At 38.6% G+C, this 18,368-nt stretch overlaps 1 protein-coding gene across 1 annotated transcript in view; it reads left to right on the top strand.

Moving 5' to 3' along the window:
- The window catches only part of LOC124595001 (protein TFG-like), a 60,514-nt gene that overhangs the window by 22,436 nt on the left and 19,710 nt on the right, over positions 1-18,368 (top strand). The window contains exons 3-5 of the mRNA XM_047133551.1: positions 1,959-2,201; positions 8,268-8,411; positions 9,702-10,001. Of these exons, the coding sequence (XP_046989507.1) occupies positions 1,959-2,201; positions 8,268-8,411; positions 9,702-10,001 (687 nt within the window). The remainder of the gene's footprint in view (positions 1-1,958; positions 2,202-8,267; positions 8,412-9,701; positions 10,002-18,368) is intronic.

The raw sequence follows: 18,368 nt of genomic DNA, 5'->3' as shown, positions 1-18,368 counted from the left end.
AAATGTTAAAGTCTGTCTTTTGAGTGATTGTTTCAGAATTTTTTAAACTGCTGGAGATACTCTTTAGCCAGGGGAACCTGTTGTCTGGTTTTATCCTTAAAAATACCTACTTTTCCTACCCAGAACAACAGGTATTTGACCATGTGCGGCCTGAGATCCACGCCCTATACTTTCACGAATCAGCTGTACCAATCTTCCCTTCCCAGTCCTGATTAGGTGTAGGCCATGCCTAGTGAAACCCCATGTGTTGATAGTCCCAATGGGCAACAGAGAAACATGAGCAAAGTTGGCTGCCCTCAGAACCATCCTTAACCCCACATTGATCCACCTCACAGCTCCATCAAGGTGTGGTCGATCATGATGCCGGAACAGCTCAACAGTGTATACGTTGGTGCCATGAGTCACGGAATCTGTGTTGTCCAGGTCACCACCTATGTCATACGCCCCATCCCTGTCCAAACTGTTTCCTGCGCCACCCACTATCACTACATGGTCCTCTATTGTAAAGTCCTTACATAAAGACCCTAAGTCCTCTATCACATGACTTAGCCCTGCATTTGGCTTGAAGATAATGGTGGCCTGGTATTCTGCCCCTAAACTTTCCTGCAACTGAGGGCCTAACACCTCGTCTATGGCTACTACCTAGCAGCAGCACTTTCTTCTTCCAAACACTTTGTACACTCCTAGGCTTCTTGGCCTCGGTTTAAGTGTGCTGCATGTTTCCTGCTCCTCGTTCTACCCGAGGCTCTTCTCCTCTTAACTCTGGCAGTGGTAGATACCTGTTTTTGGTGTTGATAAGACTGTCAGATTGTGTTTTCTTTCTTCCTATCCTCTTACCAACTGCCAGTTCCCAACCACCCTCCTCCCCCCTATCTCCCTTGATCCTTATCAGTTCCTTCCTTGCTTCCTCAAACTGTGCCTGAAGGGCACAGATTTTCCTTTTCTGTTCCCCAATCAAAATGTTTCTACTGCATACTCTGCAGTTCCAGGAGAGAGCTTCTTCTGTTCTCCCAACATTCTCCCCACTGCATCCCCCTAGTGAAAATATTTCTTAAAAGACTGGCAAGAAATCCCTGTACTATCTACCCTATAACAGCTCCCACGTTTCTCACTCATGGTCAGTTTCAAAAGAATAATTAGTGCTTTAAATTTGCCACGGACGTGAGATTGGCTGTGTGTAAACAAAAAATGACACAAAGTACATTGCGTTTAGAGAATTTACACTATCAAGTGTCTTTGGTCAGGTTTTTAAACATTTATAACTCAGAAAATTTAGGCGCAGATCGCATCTATCTAACTAGTAAACAATACTAAATTTGTTAGTTAAAAAAGATTTAGAAACGTTTAATTAAACTTTTATTGTGACAATACACACTGATGAAACTAGTAGCTGTCTTCTTTAAACGAATTTTGCACTATCAAGAAAACTTGAATAGAATTTTTTGTGTTTGTCACGCAAAATTTCCGGTTATGTCGTGATTATCAGGACTTCAGATAACACGAAGTTTTTCAAGAACAAGCTCTGCCGGGATGCTAATATTCAGTTATGTGACAAGAACAGACGCTACAGCAAGTATATGAAACAAAGAAAATTTAAATTTGACACGTTTTCCTCTTAAATAAGTTCTTTTAGCGGACGAAGAAAATACCTGTGATCTCAGTGGGCGGCCATCTTGTACTGTGCACACACAATGGAATAGTCAGTTATGGTTATTATACTTGTATCAGTCATTGGAAAATAATGTAGCTGTTGATATTTTCTATACTGTTAATTTTATTTTTATAATTTGTAACTGCTAATACGTGCTTAATATTGGTATGTGTATTCTGTATTTCAGACACGAACAATATTTTGTCACTGACTGTTTGCCAGTTCTGGCTGGTAACTAAGGTGAGTCTTATCCATATTTCTTAGTGGATTCAAATATATTTTAATAGCACCTTTAATTTGTTCACAGATGGTGATCTAGTAACAATCTTCGACAGTTCAGATCTCGCTTTTGCAGTACAGTATAGCCGGATCCTGAAACTACAAGTGTTAGTAGGTGGTGAGGCAACATTACGCACTAAAGGCTTACCTCCATCTCAGGTATCAACAGTGAGAAAAGAACTGCAGGAGATTCGTGACCGGGTGAATTACCTGCTGGACACAATTGAGCCCCGTACAGTTGAAGTCACTTCATCCACAAGTGACTCACGAAGTTAGTACCAAATTTTGATATTATAATAACATATGTTAATGATTTTGTGTTTCTATGCAACTTTATCAAAGTGAACAGCTCAGTGTTGTGCCACTTTAATGAGTTGCAGATGTCATTTTTGAAAGAAAACCTATTTCTCAATCTCTTCGACTCAGGAAACAACTATGTATAGTTTAACCCAGCTCTCTTCTCTTTGTTGGTTTCAGTTATCGAACAATCCACAAACAATTTGCGAAGTTGGACATCTATAAACAATGCATCAATTTGCTTAATAATAAAAAATGACCAAGTGGCTGTTAAAAACAATAAAAGTTACTTGACTTTGGTCTCATTGATGTAAAATTTATCTTTGGCCGGTTGTTTTGTTCGGTGACCTCACCTCCTATGCAGGGAATGGGTCATTGATTTTATATATGTATGGTGAAATGTAACAATGAAGCAGGGACTGAGATTTCTGTCCAGATTTTTAATGACTGTCAGTTTCTTTCACTTAACATAAGTCAAAACGGTTTGCATAATGCAAAGAAAACATTTACAAACACCGAAGTTCAGTACAGCTCATCATGACTGCTTGCATCTTTTTCCGTCTCAGCTGTACAACACCAGATTCCAGAGTCCAACCAACTACACCATCATGCAATTAACACTAAGTCAGGACTGCTTGTTACACACACAAATTAACAAGTGCATTGATTCATAAAGTCACAGTTGAGAGATGTTTGAATGCATCAGTCTTTTATGCTACAAAGATGTGTGTACAGTATTAATATGACTGAAATTATTTTCAAAGAGATTTACATGTATTTAACATTTCATTAATAAAAGCAATGATTGTAGGAAACAATACATGCTATATTTATGGTGTATCAAGAAGGTAAATACTTTAGCATTTCATTTATTGTAATCTACAATACTTTACCAAAAAAATGAGGCGTGTTTAGCACTTCCATTACAACAGCCACCTCTTGCTTTATTTTTATTACATTATTATTATTATTATTAAATTTTTTTTTTAAATACACTGCTCCCTTGCAGACACACAAATGACGAACAACATTTTTAAGGGGAAAGATGGACTGTTCTGAAACTGTTGTATGAATGACGTCCCTCCTTCACAGTCATCCCCAATCATTTCAAAATTAATAGTTTCTTTCAAGTGTAGCCTTTGGCTGAGACCATTGTATGGGCAAATGATAGAGTGAGAACTCATTACGTATGTCTGATAGTAGAATCGACACCACTGAATATTCATCTGCAAATTATATACTGTTTATTTAATGTATGCCATAACGTTGTGAGTTTAAACTGCCCCAATTTAACTACTTAGCTGGGTATTAGCATGTTCCATAGATTATAATTGCAGTTTCTATGATGTGGAATGAGCAAGTTTTATAATTATAGTATTCTTTCTCAGTGAAAAATATGTCAACATATTTGTGACTAACACTGCTGTTACAATTTATATTTTGTGGTGTACACCATGGTATGTATGCTTAAACTGCTGTGGGCCAGTTAAATTGTCATGCTCTGCTACTCCACAGGTGCTGAGGACATGTTTAATTGCCATCCCTGGATTCTCCTGAAATGCTGTTAATGTGTTACGTATCAGGTTCAGCCGCTCTCTCATGTCTGCTGACTAGTTACTTCCATATCTCAGTGAATAAAAAAGTTTTGATTATTTATCACACAACATATGTACATCTTTGCATGCTATCATTTGCAAAAAAACTTGTTTCAATATTGTGAACGATTTGTTAACAACCATATGATTCACGATGGGCAGGGACGGAAATCGGAGCATTGCACATGACCATCCTTTGGATATAAAAATCAATAACTCAAGAACAAAATGAGGTATAATTCTGCTCTAAATTTTAAATAAAATTTTGATATCTTATCTACATTTCATACTCTGCAATTATATAAGCTGAAATCAGCCATACCCGAAGTTTATGCAGTGCAAACTCTTTAAAATTTTGTGCAAGGTTTTATTTAAATTGATGCAGTGTATTAACTGTGACACAACATGAAAAGAAATTCAGTCCTTTATCGAGCAAAGGTATCCAACTGTAAGATGCACAAGAATCAAATTTTTTCATGTAGTAGTTTCCTTAAAATTGAATGACAAGCATGTCATGTTACAGCATGTCATAGCACTTGTACAGAAAGCAAATGGCAGTTATGGGTGAAGGCGAGTGAAAGGGGAGCAATGGTGGAGAAGGGAGTTTCAGCGTTGTAGCCTATCATTGATGATATAAAATATGTGCATTGAGCAAGGAGGAAAGGGGAATAAGAAAAATTTGGAGAAGGAATTAAAGTACAGGAAGAAGAACTACAGGGTTATTACAAATGATGGAAGCGATTTCACAGCTCTACAATAACTTTATTATTTGAGATATTTTCACAATGCTTTGCACACACATACAAAAACTCAAAAAGTTTTTTTAGGCGTCCACAACTGTTCGATATGTGCCCCTTTAGTGATTCGGGAGACATCAAGCCGATAATCAAGTTCCTCCCACACTCGGCGCACCATGTCCCCATGAATTTCGAAAGCATCGTTGATGCGAGCTCGCAGTTCTGGCACGTTTCTTGGTAGAAGAGGTTTAAACACTGAATCTTTCACATAACCCCACAGAAAGAAATCACATGGGGTTAAGTCGGGAGAGCGTGGAGGCCATGACATGAATTGCTGATCATGATCTCCACCACGACCGATCCATCGGTTTTCCAAACTCCTGTTTAAGAAATGCCGAACATCATGATGGAAGTGCGGTGGAGCACCATCCTGTTGAAAGATGAAGTCGGCGCTGTCGGTCTCCAATTGTGGCATGAGCCAATTTTCCAGCATGTCCAGATACACGTGTCCTGTAACGTTTTTTTCGCACAAGAAAAAGGGGCCGTAAACTTTAAACCGTGTGATTGCACAAAACAAGTTAACTTTTGGTGAATTGCGAATTTGCTGCACGAATGCGTGAGGATTCTCTACCGTCCAGATTCGCACATTGTGTCTGTTCACTTCACCATTAAGGAAAAATGTTGTTTCATCACTGAAAACAAATTTCGCACTGAACGCATCCTCTTCCATGAGCTGTTGCAACCGCGCCGAAAATTCAAAGCGTTTGACTTTGTCATCAGGTGTCAGGGCTTGTAGCAATTGTAAACGGTAAGGCTTCTGCTTTAGCCTTTTCCGTAAGATTTTCCAAACCGTCGGCTGTGGTATGTTTAGCTCCCTGCTTGCTTTATTCGTCGACTTCCGCGGGCTACGCGTGAAACTTGCCCGCACGCGTTCAACCGTTTCTTTGCTCACTGCAGGCCGACCCGTTGATTTCCTCTTGCAGAGGCATCCAGAAGCTTTAAACTGCGCATACCATCGCCGAATGGAGTTAGTAGTTGGTGGATCTTTGTTGAACTTCGTCCTGAAGTGTCGTTGCACTGTTATGACTGACTGATGTGAGTGCATTTCAAGCACGACATACGCTTTCTCTGCTCCTGTCGCCATTTTGTCTCACTGCGCTCTCGAGTGCTCTGGTGGCAGAAACCTGAAGTGCGGCTTCAGCCGAACAAAACTTTATGAGTTTTTCTACGTATCTGTAGTGTGTCGTGACCATATGTCAATGAACGGAGCTACAGTGAATTTATGAAATCGCTTCAATCATTTGTAATAGCCCTGTAAAAACTTTGAGGTTTGCCGAAGACATTGTAATTCTGTCAGAGATAGCAAAGAATTTGGAACAGCAGTTGATTGGAATGGACAGAGTCTTGAAAGGAGGATATAAGGTGAGTGTAAACAAAAGCAAAACAAGGGTAATGGAATGTAATGGAATTAAATTAGGTGACTTTGAGGGAATTGGATTATTAAATGAGACACTTAACGTAGATTATTAAATGAGACACTTAACGTAGATTATTAAATGAGACACTTAACGTAGATTATTAAATGAGACACTTAACGTAGATTATTAAATGAGACACTTAACATAGTATATGAGCTTTGCTATTTTGGTAGTAAAATAACTGGAATATAAAATGTAGAATGACAATAATAATAAAAGCATTTCTGAAGAAGAGAAATTTAGCATCGAATGTAAATTTAAGTGTTTTGAAACAGTTTCTGAAGGTACTTGATTTGCGTGTAGCCTTGTATGGAAGTGAAACGTCAGCAGTAGGCAGTTCATACAAGAAAAGAATAGAAACCTTTGAAGTGTGATGCTAAAGGAGAATGCCAAAAATTAGTGGAAGGTGTGTGTGTGTGTGTGTGTGTGTGTGTGTGTGTGTGTGTGTGTGTGTGTGTGTGTGTGTGTGTGGGGCGGGGGGGGGGGGGGGGGGGGGGGCCTTGCACACTCCCTTCAGACCAGTCTTCAGACTGAAGACTACAGCAACCATCACACTAACCGTAAAAAACACCCATGTACCATAACACAACCTCACTATTGGCACTACGCCTGATAGCAGATGACATTCTTCTGGCATTTACCAAACCGCCCTCCCATTGGATTACCAGAGGGCACTTATTTCCAATCATCTACTGTTCAGTGGCATCACTCTTGACAGCACCTCAAGCATTGTTTAGCAGTAACTACAGAGATCTGTGGCTTGTGAGGAGCCACTCTACCATTGTACCCTGTTCCTTTTAACTCCTTATATTCAATTGTTGTGCTAGCTAGACGGTTGGTAGGGCTTTGGAACTTGTGACTGGTTGTTCAGTTGATTTCATGCATATTTTTTACAGCTATCCTCTGCAAAGGTTGGTGAGCCCTGTCAGCAAGTAAAGTATTCCAGATCTTGGTTTAGTTGTGGTCGTTTCTCTGCATTTCCACATCACAATCATATCACCAACAGTTGACTTGGGCAGCTTTAGAATGGTTGAAATGTCTCTGATGAATTTGTTATTCTGGTGACACGCAATGACTGGTCAACGTTCAAAGCCACTGAATTCTCCTGACTGACCCATTCTGCTGATACTGCTTCTTTAATGACAACACAGTACTACCTGCCTCCTGTTATACTGACAGGTCTGTGTTCATGACATCTAGTGATCAGTTCCACAGTACAAATTGGTGTTCAGATTCTTTGATCAGATAGTGTATCTCAATTCAGGTAATTAATTACACATAGAATATGATGGTTTAATTAACATCAGTTGGTTAAAACAGTGGCAAATTTCAAAATACTTTGCCTTGACAAAATATGTGTACAGATTTTTACCCTCCTAATCAACCAGTCATTTGATGTACATAAAAACAACATGCGTTTGATTTTTGTTTTCATAGGAATTGTTGTTTTTGTCTGTGGTTAGGTCTTCTATCTCCAGGTCAACCTTGATGTGCAGAACATCTGAGAGTATCAGCAGTGTGACTGGAATGACAGGTAATGATTGGTCTGGCAGTACAGCTGTGTGTCACATCATTTTTGCTTTGAGTAATCATGTGGTGGAAACGCTGATGGGAGGCACATTGGAGTGATTTAAGCAATGTTTTGTTGGTGTGGATGTTGATAAACCCACTGCATAGTTTTTTGTTGTTCAAACTCAGTATCACGTCAGACATCGAATGAAGTTGTAGTCTGGCAGGTGGGGACAGAACTGTCAAATAAAATAAGAATATCCATTGGAAATAGGGATATGGGTACCTATGAAATCCAGCTAAATTAAAATATAGAAATGAACAAGTGTATACATCTCAAGATACTAAAGAAAGTTAAAATTTATCTTTTTCCAGGCTTAATTAAGTTTTGTTGTTAGGTACCATTGCATAAGCAGCAGAGGCAGGATCAGCTGCAACAGTTTGTAGTACAAATGACTCCTTACCAGCAATGTAAACAGTGTTTCTGTAATTTAATTTTGTACTACTGATTTGAACTGTTATGCAAACTAGCCTGAATTGTCTTCCTTTTCATCCTCCTGCTTCAGTTGTTATCCTTGCAAACAATGATATAGGCCAAAATCTGTGATGAGTACAGTTTTTCTGCTGCTCTATTTCAAAAATTATTTTCTTGTTGCTGAACTGCTAAAAATAACAGTGCAGTCTTCTCATTATTACAGTAATGCTCATACGTCTTTTTCAGCTGGTCAGCATGAGATGAACAATCCCAACCCGAATATCAGTTCGCGAGAGTTTGACCCTCTGCAACAGGCACATCAGAAAGCTGCTGAGAGTGGCCAGGTTGTCAAGGATGAGGTTTCGCAACAGCCACACCCTCCAGTAGACGGTAACTACTTCATTCTCAATATATAGTAATGTTAGTACACCCGCGTCATTATTCAGTATTTTGGGTGCCTGCATGTATAGGAGGGGAAGAATCTCAACTTATACCTTGATATTTATTAGTAAATTATTAAATAAATTTATTTCACTTTAAATAGCTAAATTATTCTCATAAAACTCAGTTCAGTGTAACACACTGGTCTTCAAGCCTTAACTGGAAGGATAAAAAACAGTACAGCTGGATCAGTTCTCGTATTTTAATAGGCGATTGCTTCTTTTTCTGTCATCATAACACTGGTTTCAAGCACCATGAGGAGAAGGCTACCACTGAGAAAGGATCCTGCAGTGATGCCAGTAAATTATTATGGTAGGTGTCAGTAAAATTACCTGTAAAACTTCAACATACTAGATAACCCTTTGTTACAAAATTGTTACTCGGTAAATGCAGAGAATGGTCACATGATAGCAATTTTCAGAAAGATAATACTAAATCTAGATTTGATATGATTGGATGGATAAAAGATAAAAGAAATGTACACACCAAGCAGCAGCAGGAAGAAACACGTATAAAGATTAGAGAAATATCTAAACTTTCGGAGCCAGTGGCTGCCTCTTCTGGCAGAAGGGTTGAAGGGGAAGAAGGAGGGACAACGGAAAAGGACTGATGATGTTTAAGAAATTGGAAATGTTCAGAAAAAGTGGCCCAGAACCTCTGGTCATGGGAGGCTTACCGAACAGGGTGACAAGAACCTCACCAGTCCTTTTCCTTTATCCCTCTTCTTCCTCTTCAACCTTTCTACCAGAAGAAGGAGCCACTAGCTCTGAAAGCTTGCACAATTATTTAACCTTCATGTGCATTTCCTCCTGCCACCACTTGGTGACTAGATTTTCTCTGTCCAGTTATATTTTCAGAAATTGGCTATTTTCGTTGATAAATCTAGATTTGATATGAAATAAAATCTACCAACATCAGTGTTTTGTCGTTGAGAAACGGGTACCTAAACAGTTTGTTAGCTATGTATACACAGTTAGGTTATTTGTAATATTTCTTACAGCAGTGGCTTTTGAGATTCATAGGTTTCCCTGATGTCAGACGCAAAATTGCACTTAAACCTTGCTCCTTTTCTCCTATGATCTCTCTCTCTCTCTCTCTCTCTCTCTCTCTCTCTCTCTCTCCTCTCTCATATGTATATGTACCCTCAGAAGTAATTTTATATGAGCTGTCGTAGTTTTCACCCATATTACTTAATTCTCAAAGTCAGTGACTAAAATGTTTGTTCTTCTTTGCCATCAGGTTCATTGCCAGATGGTGGACGTGGCAGCACGCCAGATAGCTTGGGCAGCGCTGGGTCACGGCGAGTCTCCTCAGCATTTCCTGATAACCAGCAGTCTACCCCACAACCACCACCTCAGACTGGCTTTCAGCCAATAAATTCTGGTCAGCCACAACAAATGTACCAGTCTCTCCCACCTGACCATCAGCAGCAACAGCCTCAGCAGCAACAGCAGCAGCAACAACAACCACCACTGCAGCAGCAACAGCAGCAGCAGCCCCAGCAAGGTGGACAGCCTCAGCAACCTTTCCAACCTCAGAGTATGTAAAACTAACTTTTTCTCCTGATGTACAATCCATCGCCTACAAACTCTGCTGAAGCGTATTGTGCAGTGAATGATTATATCTGAAATAATTTGTTTGTGTGAATTGCTGACCCCAGTGTGAAATTACAAAAACCGTTGTATTCTGAAAGAATTTTCCGAAACTTGATTCTCTTATGATGTGGCTTCATAATTTTTACATGAGCAAATGTACTATTGATTGTACCGGTGAAAAAAATGGAACAAATGTCTGTAGATAATTCAATTTGTTCCGTCTCTCTCTCTCTCTCTCTCTCTCTCTCTCTCTCTCTCTCAATTCGTTGATGTCCCGGAATGTGACCATCCTTCTTATTGTCAGGTTATGCCATAAATCTCTTTTTCTCCCCAATTTCATTCGGTAGCTCTTTGTTAGTAATGTGATCTACCCACCTGAACTTAAAAATTTTTCTACCCCGCTACACTTCAAAATCTGCTATTCCCTTCTTGTCTGAACTGTTTACTCTCCACATTTCACACCCATACGAGACTACACCCCAGTTTCAGGCAAGACTTCCTATCACTCAAATTAATGTTCAGTGTTAACAAGTTCTTCCTTTCTTTCCTATAGCCAGTTTGCATTTTATATTTCCTCTGATTTGGCCATCGTCGTTATTTTATTGCCTAAATAGCAAAACTCAGATTCTACTTTTAGGGCTGGTTGTGTAAAGCAGTTGACCTTCATTTAACACAGTAAATGACCTCAGTTCAAGCTGAACTGGGAAATCTGTTTCATACAGATGTAAATCCAAACCACCACGCACAATTCCTGCTTCGTATTTATGGTAGACACTTTATTAATATCTGCAGTTGAAGTGCAATAATGATGTCAATAGCTGATTTTAGTGGTGTTGCCAAGTGTGTTTTGAGTTAAAAACAGTGAATCTCCCTTGCTGGAGTCAAGGATCGTGTTATACAATAGAGCAGAGTACTGAACAGAGTTCAGTTTCTGAACTAAGAAAAAAAAATTACCTTCCGTCAGGATTCTTTCTACGATTGCTCCTTACTGTCTCATTTCCTAATCTGATTCCCTCAGCATTACTTGATTTAATTTGTCTACATTACCCTTGTTTTACTTTGTTAATTTTCATCTTACGACGACACTATACATTCCATTCAGATGCTTGTCCAAGTCCTTTGCTGTCTCCAAATAGAATTGAAATGTCATCAGCAAACTTCTAAGTTTTTGATTCTTCTCAATGAACTTTAATTCCTTCTCCGAATTTTTCTTTGGTTTCCATTACTGCTTGCTCAATGTGTAGATAGAATAACATCGAGGATAGACTACAACCCTGTAAAACTCCCTCCTGAGCCATTGCTTCCCTTTCATGTCCCTCAACTCGTATAACTACCATCTGGTTTTTGAACAAGTTGTAAATAACTCTATGCTACATGTATTTTACCCTGTAACCTACATAATTTCAAAGAGAGCTAACATAGTCAACATTGTCAGAAACTCTCTTTAAGTATGCAAATGCTATAAACATAGGTTTGCCTTTCCTTACCCCATCTTCATAGACAAATTATAGGGTCAGTGTTGCCTTGCATGTACCTACATTCCTCCAGAACCAAAACTGATCTTCACCAAGGTTAGCTTCTGTCAGTTTTTCTTTTCTTCTTTAAACAATTTGTGTCTACATGTTGGAAGCATGACTTATTAAACTGATAGTTCGGTAATATTCACACCTGTTAGCACCTGCTGTGTTTTTGTAACTGGAATCATTACATTCTTGTTAAAGCCTGAGGATATTTTGCATGTCTCAGACATCTTACAGATTCATATAAACCGGTAAACCCCATATCCCGTTCTTTAAAGAATCGAACTTGCATGTATAAAACTACTTCAAACATCTGATTGCTTTACAAATGAGTTAATGTGTCAGGTATTTAAAATGAAGCACATAAACAAGAAAAAGTTGAGGAAAGGTCTGAAGGTATGTTTAAAGTTTGTTGCAAGTCACTAAGAGTTCTCATTCTCAAATACGGGATGAATACATTCTTGGTAATTTGCATGCAGTGAGTTACATTGCCTCAAGTCAGAAGTGCCCTTTCAAATATAATTGAGTTACTGTGTTAAACATTTAGTGTAAGATAACAGCTGTTAATGAGTAGGTAAGGACAACATTTTAAATTTTTAAATTTGGTCAATAAGTGTATGGAATTTTGAAAATCAAATATTTGTTGCTCTTGGAAGCCTTTGGGTAGGCGCTGACAACTGGAACTGAGTATCCATTTTCTGGATTAGACTTTTAGTAACATAGATGTGTAAAAATGATTTCAGATTTGTGTTATCACCTCCAAAAGTCAAGCGAAAGGGATATGAAAATAAACAAGAAGGGAAATCAGGTGAGAAGAAACTGTTGGTCAAAACCTGTAGATGAAAATAGAATAAGGAAACAGCTTGATAGAATACAATTAGGATTCTTTATAAGGCGAATAATTCTTTTTGTGTGTAGTCAGCTGGTTTTTTTTTTTTGTGATAAGTGCTTATTAAAGAAATCATAAAGTTAGGACATGGAGTGACACTGGACGTAGTTAGTAAGGTCTTTTTTGGACTGTGCCCACTGAATATTTATGCCCTTTTTCCATTATCTTTTACCTTGATTTTAGAGAACAAATGATTGCTAACAATACAGCAAGACAGGCAATTATTTTGATAGGTTACATCCTTCAGTTCACTTACTTTGTCTTCCACTGAATGTGATAAATCATGTACATTTCCATGTGACTTTGTAAGATTTATCTTACTCATTAATTGCTATCTTTGAGCAACACAAGAGGGAAGTGTTGGTTTTTTCCTCCCTACTAATAATGATTAGTATCTATATTGTGTATCACCTGTGGTTAACTATATGTAGAACAGGATGACTCAGCCCCATTCCACTTTTATCCCGTTGTGTTGTGTAGTCGCATTTGATAAATTGTGGAACCTAAAAGGAAATGAATATTAAACTTTTATTACCATTCTCATTTAAGTTTACAGAATATGTTCTTGAATACTGCATTATGATAGTTTCCTCAACTAGGACAGTGAACACACTGCTTTAAAATGTTAATTTCAAATTAATAATGAAGTTTCAAGGTGGATGTTAAGCTGTTCCTAATATCTGTAATGAACTTCTCTATAGTAGAAACTTATTGGCAGATTAAAATCATATGACTGACTGAGGCTTAAACCTAGGACCTTTGCCATGCATAGACAAGTACTCCAACGACAGAACTTCCCAAGCACAACTCATTACACCCCCCGCTCCCCCCCCCCCCCCCCCCCACCACCACCACCACCACCACCACCTCCAATTGTCCCGCCCCTCACAGCCTTACATCCACAAATACCTCTCTCCTATCTTCCAATCTGTATAGAAGCACTCCTGTGTATGTAGAATGTCACTAAGCCATTTCACTGCTATATCTTTTCCCCAAAGAATAATAGTTCCACAAAATAAGCAGAACATGTGTGAAGTTCAAAGTGTAGGAGAGAGTTACTGGGATTTAAGATTATAAGGCTGAGTCACATCATCAGTCACGCTTGGATAACTGTCAGTAGAGCATGTCCTGCTAAAAGCAAAGATGTCAGGTGCAATTCCTGATCTAGCACACAGTTTTAATCTGCCTAATGTTTCTGGTTTGGATATTTTAATCGACATGAAAGTGTAGTCTCTTACTCAAGAATTTTTGCAAATGACTGGTTCTTTTAAAAGCCAAATGACAGTGGATGATTTTGTTACTCATTATTTTATGGCTAAGGGTAGCAAACATCTGTTGCCAAAAAAAATTGATGTACAGACATTGAAAATAGAATAGAATGTGCCTGAGTGTTCTGGTGAAAATTTTAGTGTCATAGCTAACTGTCGATTCTTAATTGTTTATCTCCCTGTGTTACCACTGAAATCAGATTTTTGCTTATATTAGTTGACCATAATATCATTGCACATGTAAACGGGGGCACTTCTGTCAGTTTATCATGAGTTTTTATCATGATATTTCATGAAGACACACTGAACCATTTGATTGTATATGCATAGCTGTCCTGAAATCATTCACAGTGTGATGAATTTTCTTTAGTTGAAACTGTACTAGTTTATTGTAATGTCATCGCGTGTTTGGAATAAGGACCATGGGAGGCCAAGTGCAATGACATCGTCATCAGTGTTAATAAAATGTCATATAAGTCATTTCCCTGAAAGTTCAGATAATTGTCTTAAATGCTGCGATAAAGAGCATGGTTAAAGATCTCCAGTCATAGTTGTGACATTAATAGTTTACTACCCAGTCATAAGAATTGGTTTTCTTGTTAATGATAGTGACGCTACAACCAATCTTCTGTATTATCTTGTTCTGTGTAGTTCTGTGTGCAAAAGCTATGTTGTTCGAACTGAATCAGATTATCAGTGTCAAACATTTTATGTAAAATAATTTAGCTGATTTTTTAAATGATGTCTGGGAACTGGACAACTATTTTGTGATATAGGTAAAGCAAGACTGTGATTATAGGAGGTATTAGATTGTTTTGGATTTCCAGCATACAGTGAAACGCTGCTTTTACACTTTTCAAAGAACTTCGAAAAAAATGGTGTAAATGTGGGAAATAATGTTTTAAGCTGTAAAAGTTATGTACAGGATAACCCCTGGCAATTTATGTATGATATACGTACATAACGGTATCAAAAGACTTGTCAGGGACTTGTTTATTATCTAATGAAGATTTATTATCTAATAAAATCCGCTGATGTAGCTGGAACTGATACCTGTCTGGAAAGTAGGAACATTTGACTCAATTTCATATGTCACAATCGATGTTTCTGAAAGCCTGCATCTGTCATTCATTATTTAAATAATGAAATACAGCACTAGTTAAGTAGTTTTTCATGCTTAGCACTACGCGTTTTGAGAATTTTTTCTTGTCAAGTGCAAATATGTACATAAGTATTTTGCATGGTGTTGGAATATATGTGATTCTTCGTCTCTTGCACTGTAGTCGTCTTTTTGAGGTTATCAGGTACTGTGCCTCATCAGTTATGAAGAAAACCACACACACATGCAAACTATCTCACTTTGTTTGTTTGTGTAACATCACAAAAAAATACATATTTAAATATTGCACTTGACAGTGAGAATAAACTTTCAAAACACATTTTGCTCAGATGCATAAAATACGTAACCGATGCTCTGCTTACACTAAAAACATTTGAGCAACTCAAAGTGAATGACGGTATCAACTAGCACTCCAAGTGGCCATACGCCGAAACACACTAAATATTGTTTGACAAAGATGTTACGATAATCACAGCAATCACGAAACTGCGTTTGTGCAATAGAGACAGTTTGGAAATGTTTGTGATTGGTCATGACATCTTCATTCGAACGAACCTAGTTACTCCCAGGCCAAGTAGAGCTTGGTAGCGGTGGGAGATACGGAATGAATTGTTCCAACTTTTACACGTTTACCGATTCAAGTCCGCTGAGTACAGTGCCCTGGTGTCAAGAAACTTAACCACGTAATATATGTAAATAGTACCGGATGGTCAACATCATGCCAGCATCATTTTTTCTCCACAAATGTTTTTTCATAATGCGTAAATTGTGGGAAAATTATAAATATGTTGACACACAACTGGATGCAAATTAACATTGTGGGCATAGGAAATTTGCCAGGACCGGTAAAAAAAAAAAAAAAAAAAGGTCATAAGCAGTGGGAAAACGTTAATTCCGGGAACGTAAAAGAGGGGTTATACTGTAGTACATTTTTTGTATAGTGAGCACCATAGTACTCACATCTACACGGTGGTGTCATGCATATAGATGCTTTAAAAGCTGACATTGTCAGTAAATGTAATTGCTTGTCTTAATGTAAGCCATTTAAGATTTTTCAAGGGTATTCGTGAAGTGCAATAATTTCCTGTCTTCATGCTGGATCAATAATCCTTTTAGATGCAGTACCAGCATAATGGATTACCTGTGCTTGGTGGAAGGTATCAAATGGTGTAAGGGAAAAAAAAGCAGTTGGCCTTCAGAAAATACTTCATCTGTGAAAATTGTTCCATCTCTCCGTACTTTGGGAGACACATGTTTTTATCTGGGAAATGTATACAATCAAGTGGATCAGTGTGTCATTGTGAAATATCATGATGAAACATTTTGTTTCTGAATTGATATACTTTTCTACCCATTAATTATTTACATTAACTTACCACCTAGCTTTTGCTCTGTCGAGCAATTGCATCAAAGCTACAGTATTCAGCTAGAAATTACAATGAGAAATAGTTCAGTGTTGTGTGTTTCAGATTTTCAAGTCATATAAATATACTATTATGTCTGTAAAAGTCGCTATTTGTGTGAAAGAGAGAACAAATTTGTTACAAAAAGAGGTGACAATATTACGTGGCAAGACAGACCATAGATTTGGCAGTAGCAGGAAACTACCGGCGACATGTGACCAGATGCAACCGTGCTCCAGTCACATGCAAGCTTGCAATTAGCAAAATTAAATTTATTGGTGACAAGAAAGAAAAAGCAATGACATTGCAAATGCTAAAGGTGACAACACAATTAAGCAAAATATTAAGCTGATAAACTCGATGTGCAAATTTTGTCATGAGGGACACAATGTTAAAATGAAGAGAACTGAAGTATTTAAGTCACATAAAGAGCAGCAGAGTGCACACAGTAAATATACCACTAATCATAGGGATAAAATTGTTATTTGGCAGCAGTTGCTGTGGTATCATGAACAATACCAGGAAATACCAACTATGCAAGAACTTCACAGCTGATGTACAGAACCGAACTTCAAAGCTAGCAAATAAATGTGTTTATGGAGAGAGTATGGAGTTGAGGATAGAAATCAGAGAATGGACTGAATGGTGATGTGGCTTACGGTGCAATGTACCTGACCCTAATGTTTATCATCGTGGGCCTTCATTCAAAAGATATTGTCCTTGGAGAGCAGACGAGACGAAATTAGATGCCGCCTCTTAAAATAATGGTGAGCTACGGAAAAACATTCTGGTGTAGTGAGTTTAACTTAGTGAGCTAATGCACTGAATGTTGCTGGTGCAGTCCTAGTTAGATGTCAGTTTATTTTTCTTCAGTGTTAGATAAAAAGTTCTCGGTTTACTTGTTGTGTCAAATTCAGTTAAAATCCTAATATTTCAATGATTGCCTTCATTGTAATCATCAGGGGCTACATTTGCCTAGCATGAAACATTCTTATTCGTTCAAACAAAACATTGAGTTTATCTAACAGGCTGTACACGATCACTGCTGATCTTTTGAAATTCCTGTATTTAAAGTGACGAAGTAATTGTCCGCAGTTTGTTAGGAATGGCCCATGTAACTTTTGTCACATTTGCAAGTAATGTTATAAATACCTGTTACTCTCAGGCTAAGACTACCTTTAACAGGTCGTGACATTTCTTTAATTTTTCTGGGTCACCTTAAGATTGGTGTGATTCCTTGCCTGTTTAGGACTCTATCTTACTAGTTGTTGCACCACAGAATTGAAGCTGTGCTGTGTGTTGGTCCTCCTGGCCTTCTTTGAATACTGTCACACATTTGTTTCCTCAACAGTGTTGACGTAATATCACAGATAGAATACCCATTCTTCCTCCCAGGGGGCTCACGGTCCTTTCGTGAGATTGTGCCTGGCGAACATAGGACCCTGATCTATTGCAACCAATTCTTCCTTGCCTGGCTGCATTTCTTTCACACTGCCCTCCCTCCCTATCCTTGCTCCTTCCTTGTTGCCCCCTTGTTCCCCTCTCTGTGTTCTGATTTATATCAACCTGGCTATCCACCAGGTTTCCTGTATTGCTTGCAGTTTTGTTCCTTCTGCCCGTTCCTTCATCCTTTTTGACATTTAGGTCCCCTCTTGAAGTTTGACCTCCAAAATTTCTTGTTTTTTGTGTGAGCCATTTGGGGAAGAACTCTCCCTAGCATCTATGGCGTGGATTCCTCCCACCCCTCCCTTCCCCTCTCCCTTCCCCACTTTATTCCCTTTTCAACCTGCTAGGTCACCAGCACGTGTAGCCAGTGGGGCTGTTATGTACCAATATGGCTGAGCCCCCTGACAGCACAGGGATTACACTATTGATACCTGAGATGTTCCCTCCCCATGTATGCCAATAAGTGGTTGCTTGTCTCCTTGAAGCATTGGAACTCCAGCAATGGCCGTTGTGCCAGATGGCCCTTGCTGTGGCTGGGTGGAGCCCATGGGGAGAGCTCCTGGTCGGAGTGGGTGGTATCAGGGTGGGTGCTTGGCACTTGAAGCATATCGAGCTGCAAAAATCTGGCCGTTCTCAAATGGTTGTTTCTTAAATGATGAACGATC

This window comes from Schistocerca americana, chromosome 1 (genome assembly GCF_021461395.2).
Source record: "Schistocerca americana isolate TAMUIC-IGC-003095 chromosome 1, iqSchAmer2.1, whole genome shotgun sequence".
NCBI lineage: Eukaryota > Metazoa > Arthropoda > Insecta > Orthoptera > Acrididae > Schistocerca > Schistocerca americana.
The sequence above is the reverse complement of the archived record's forward strand: the minus strand, read 5'-3'. Positions and strand labels throughout refer to the sequence as shown.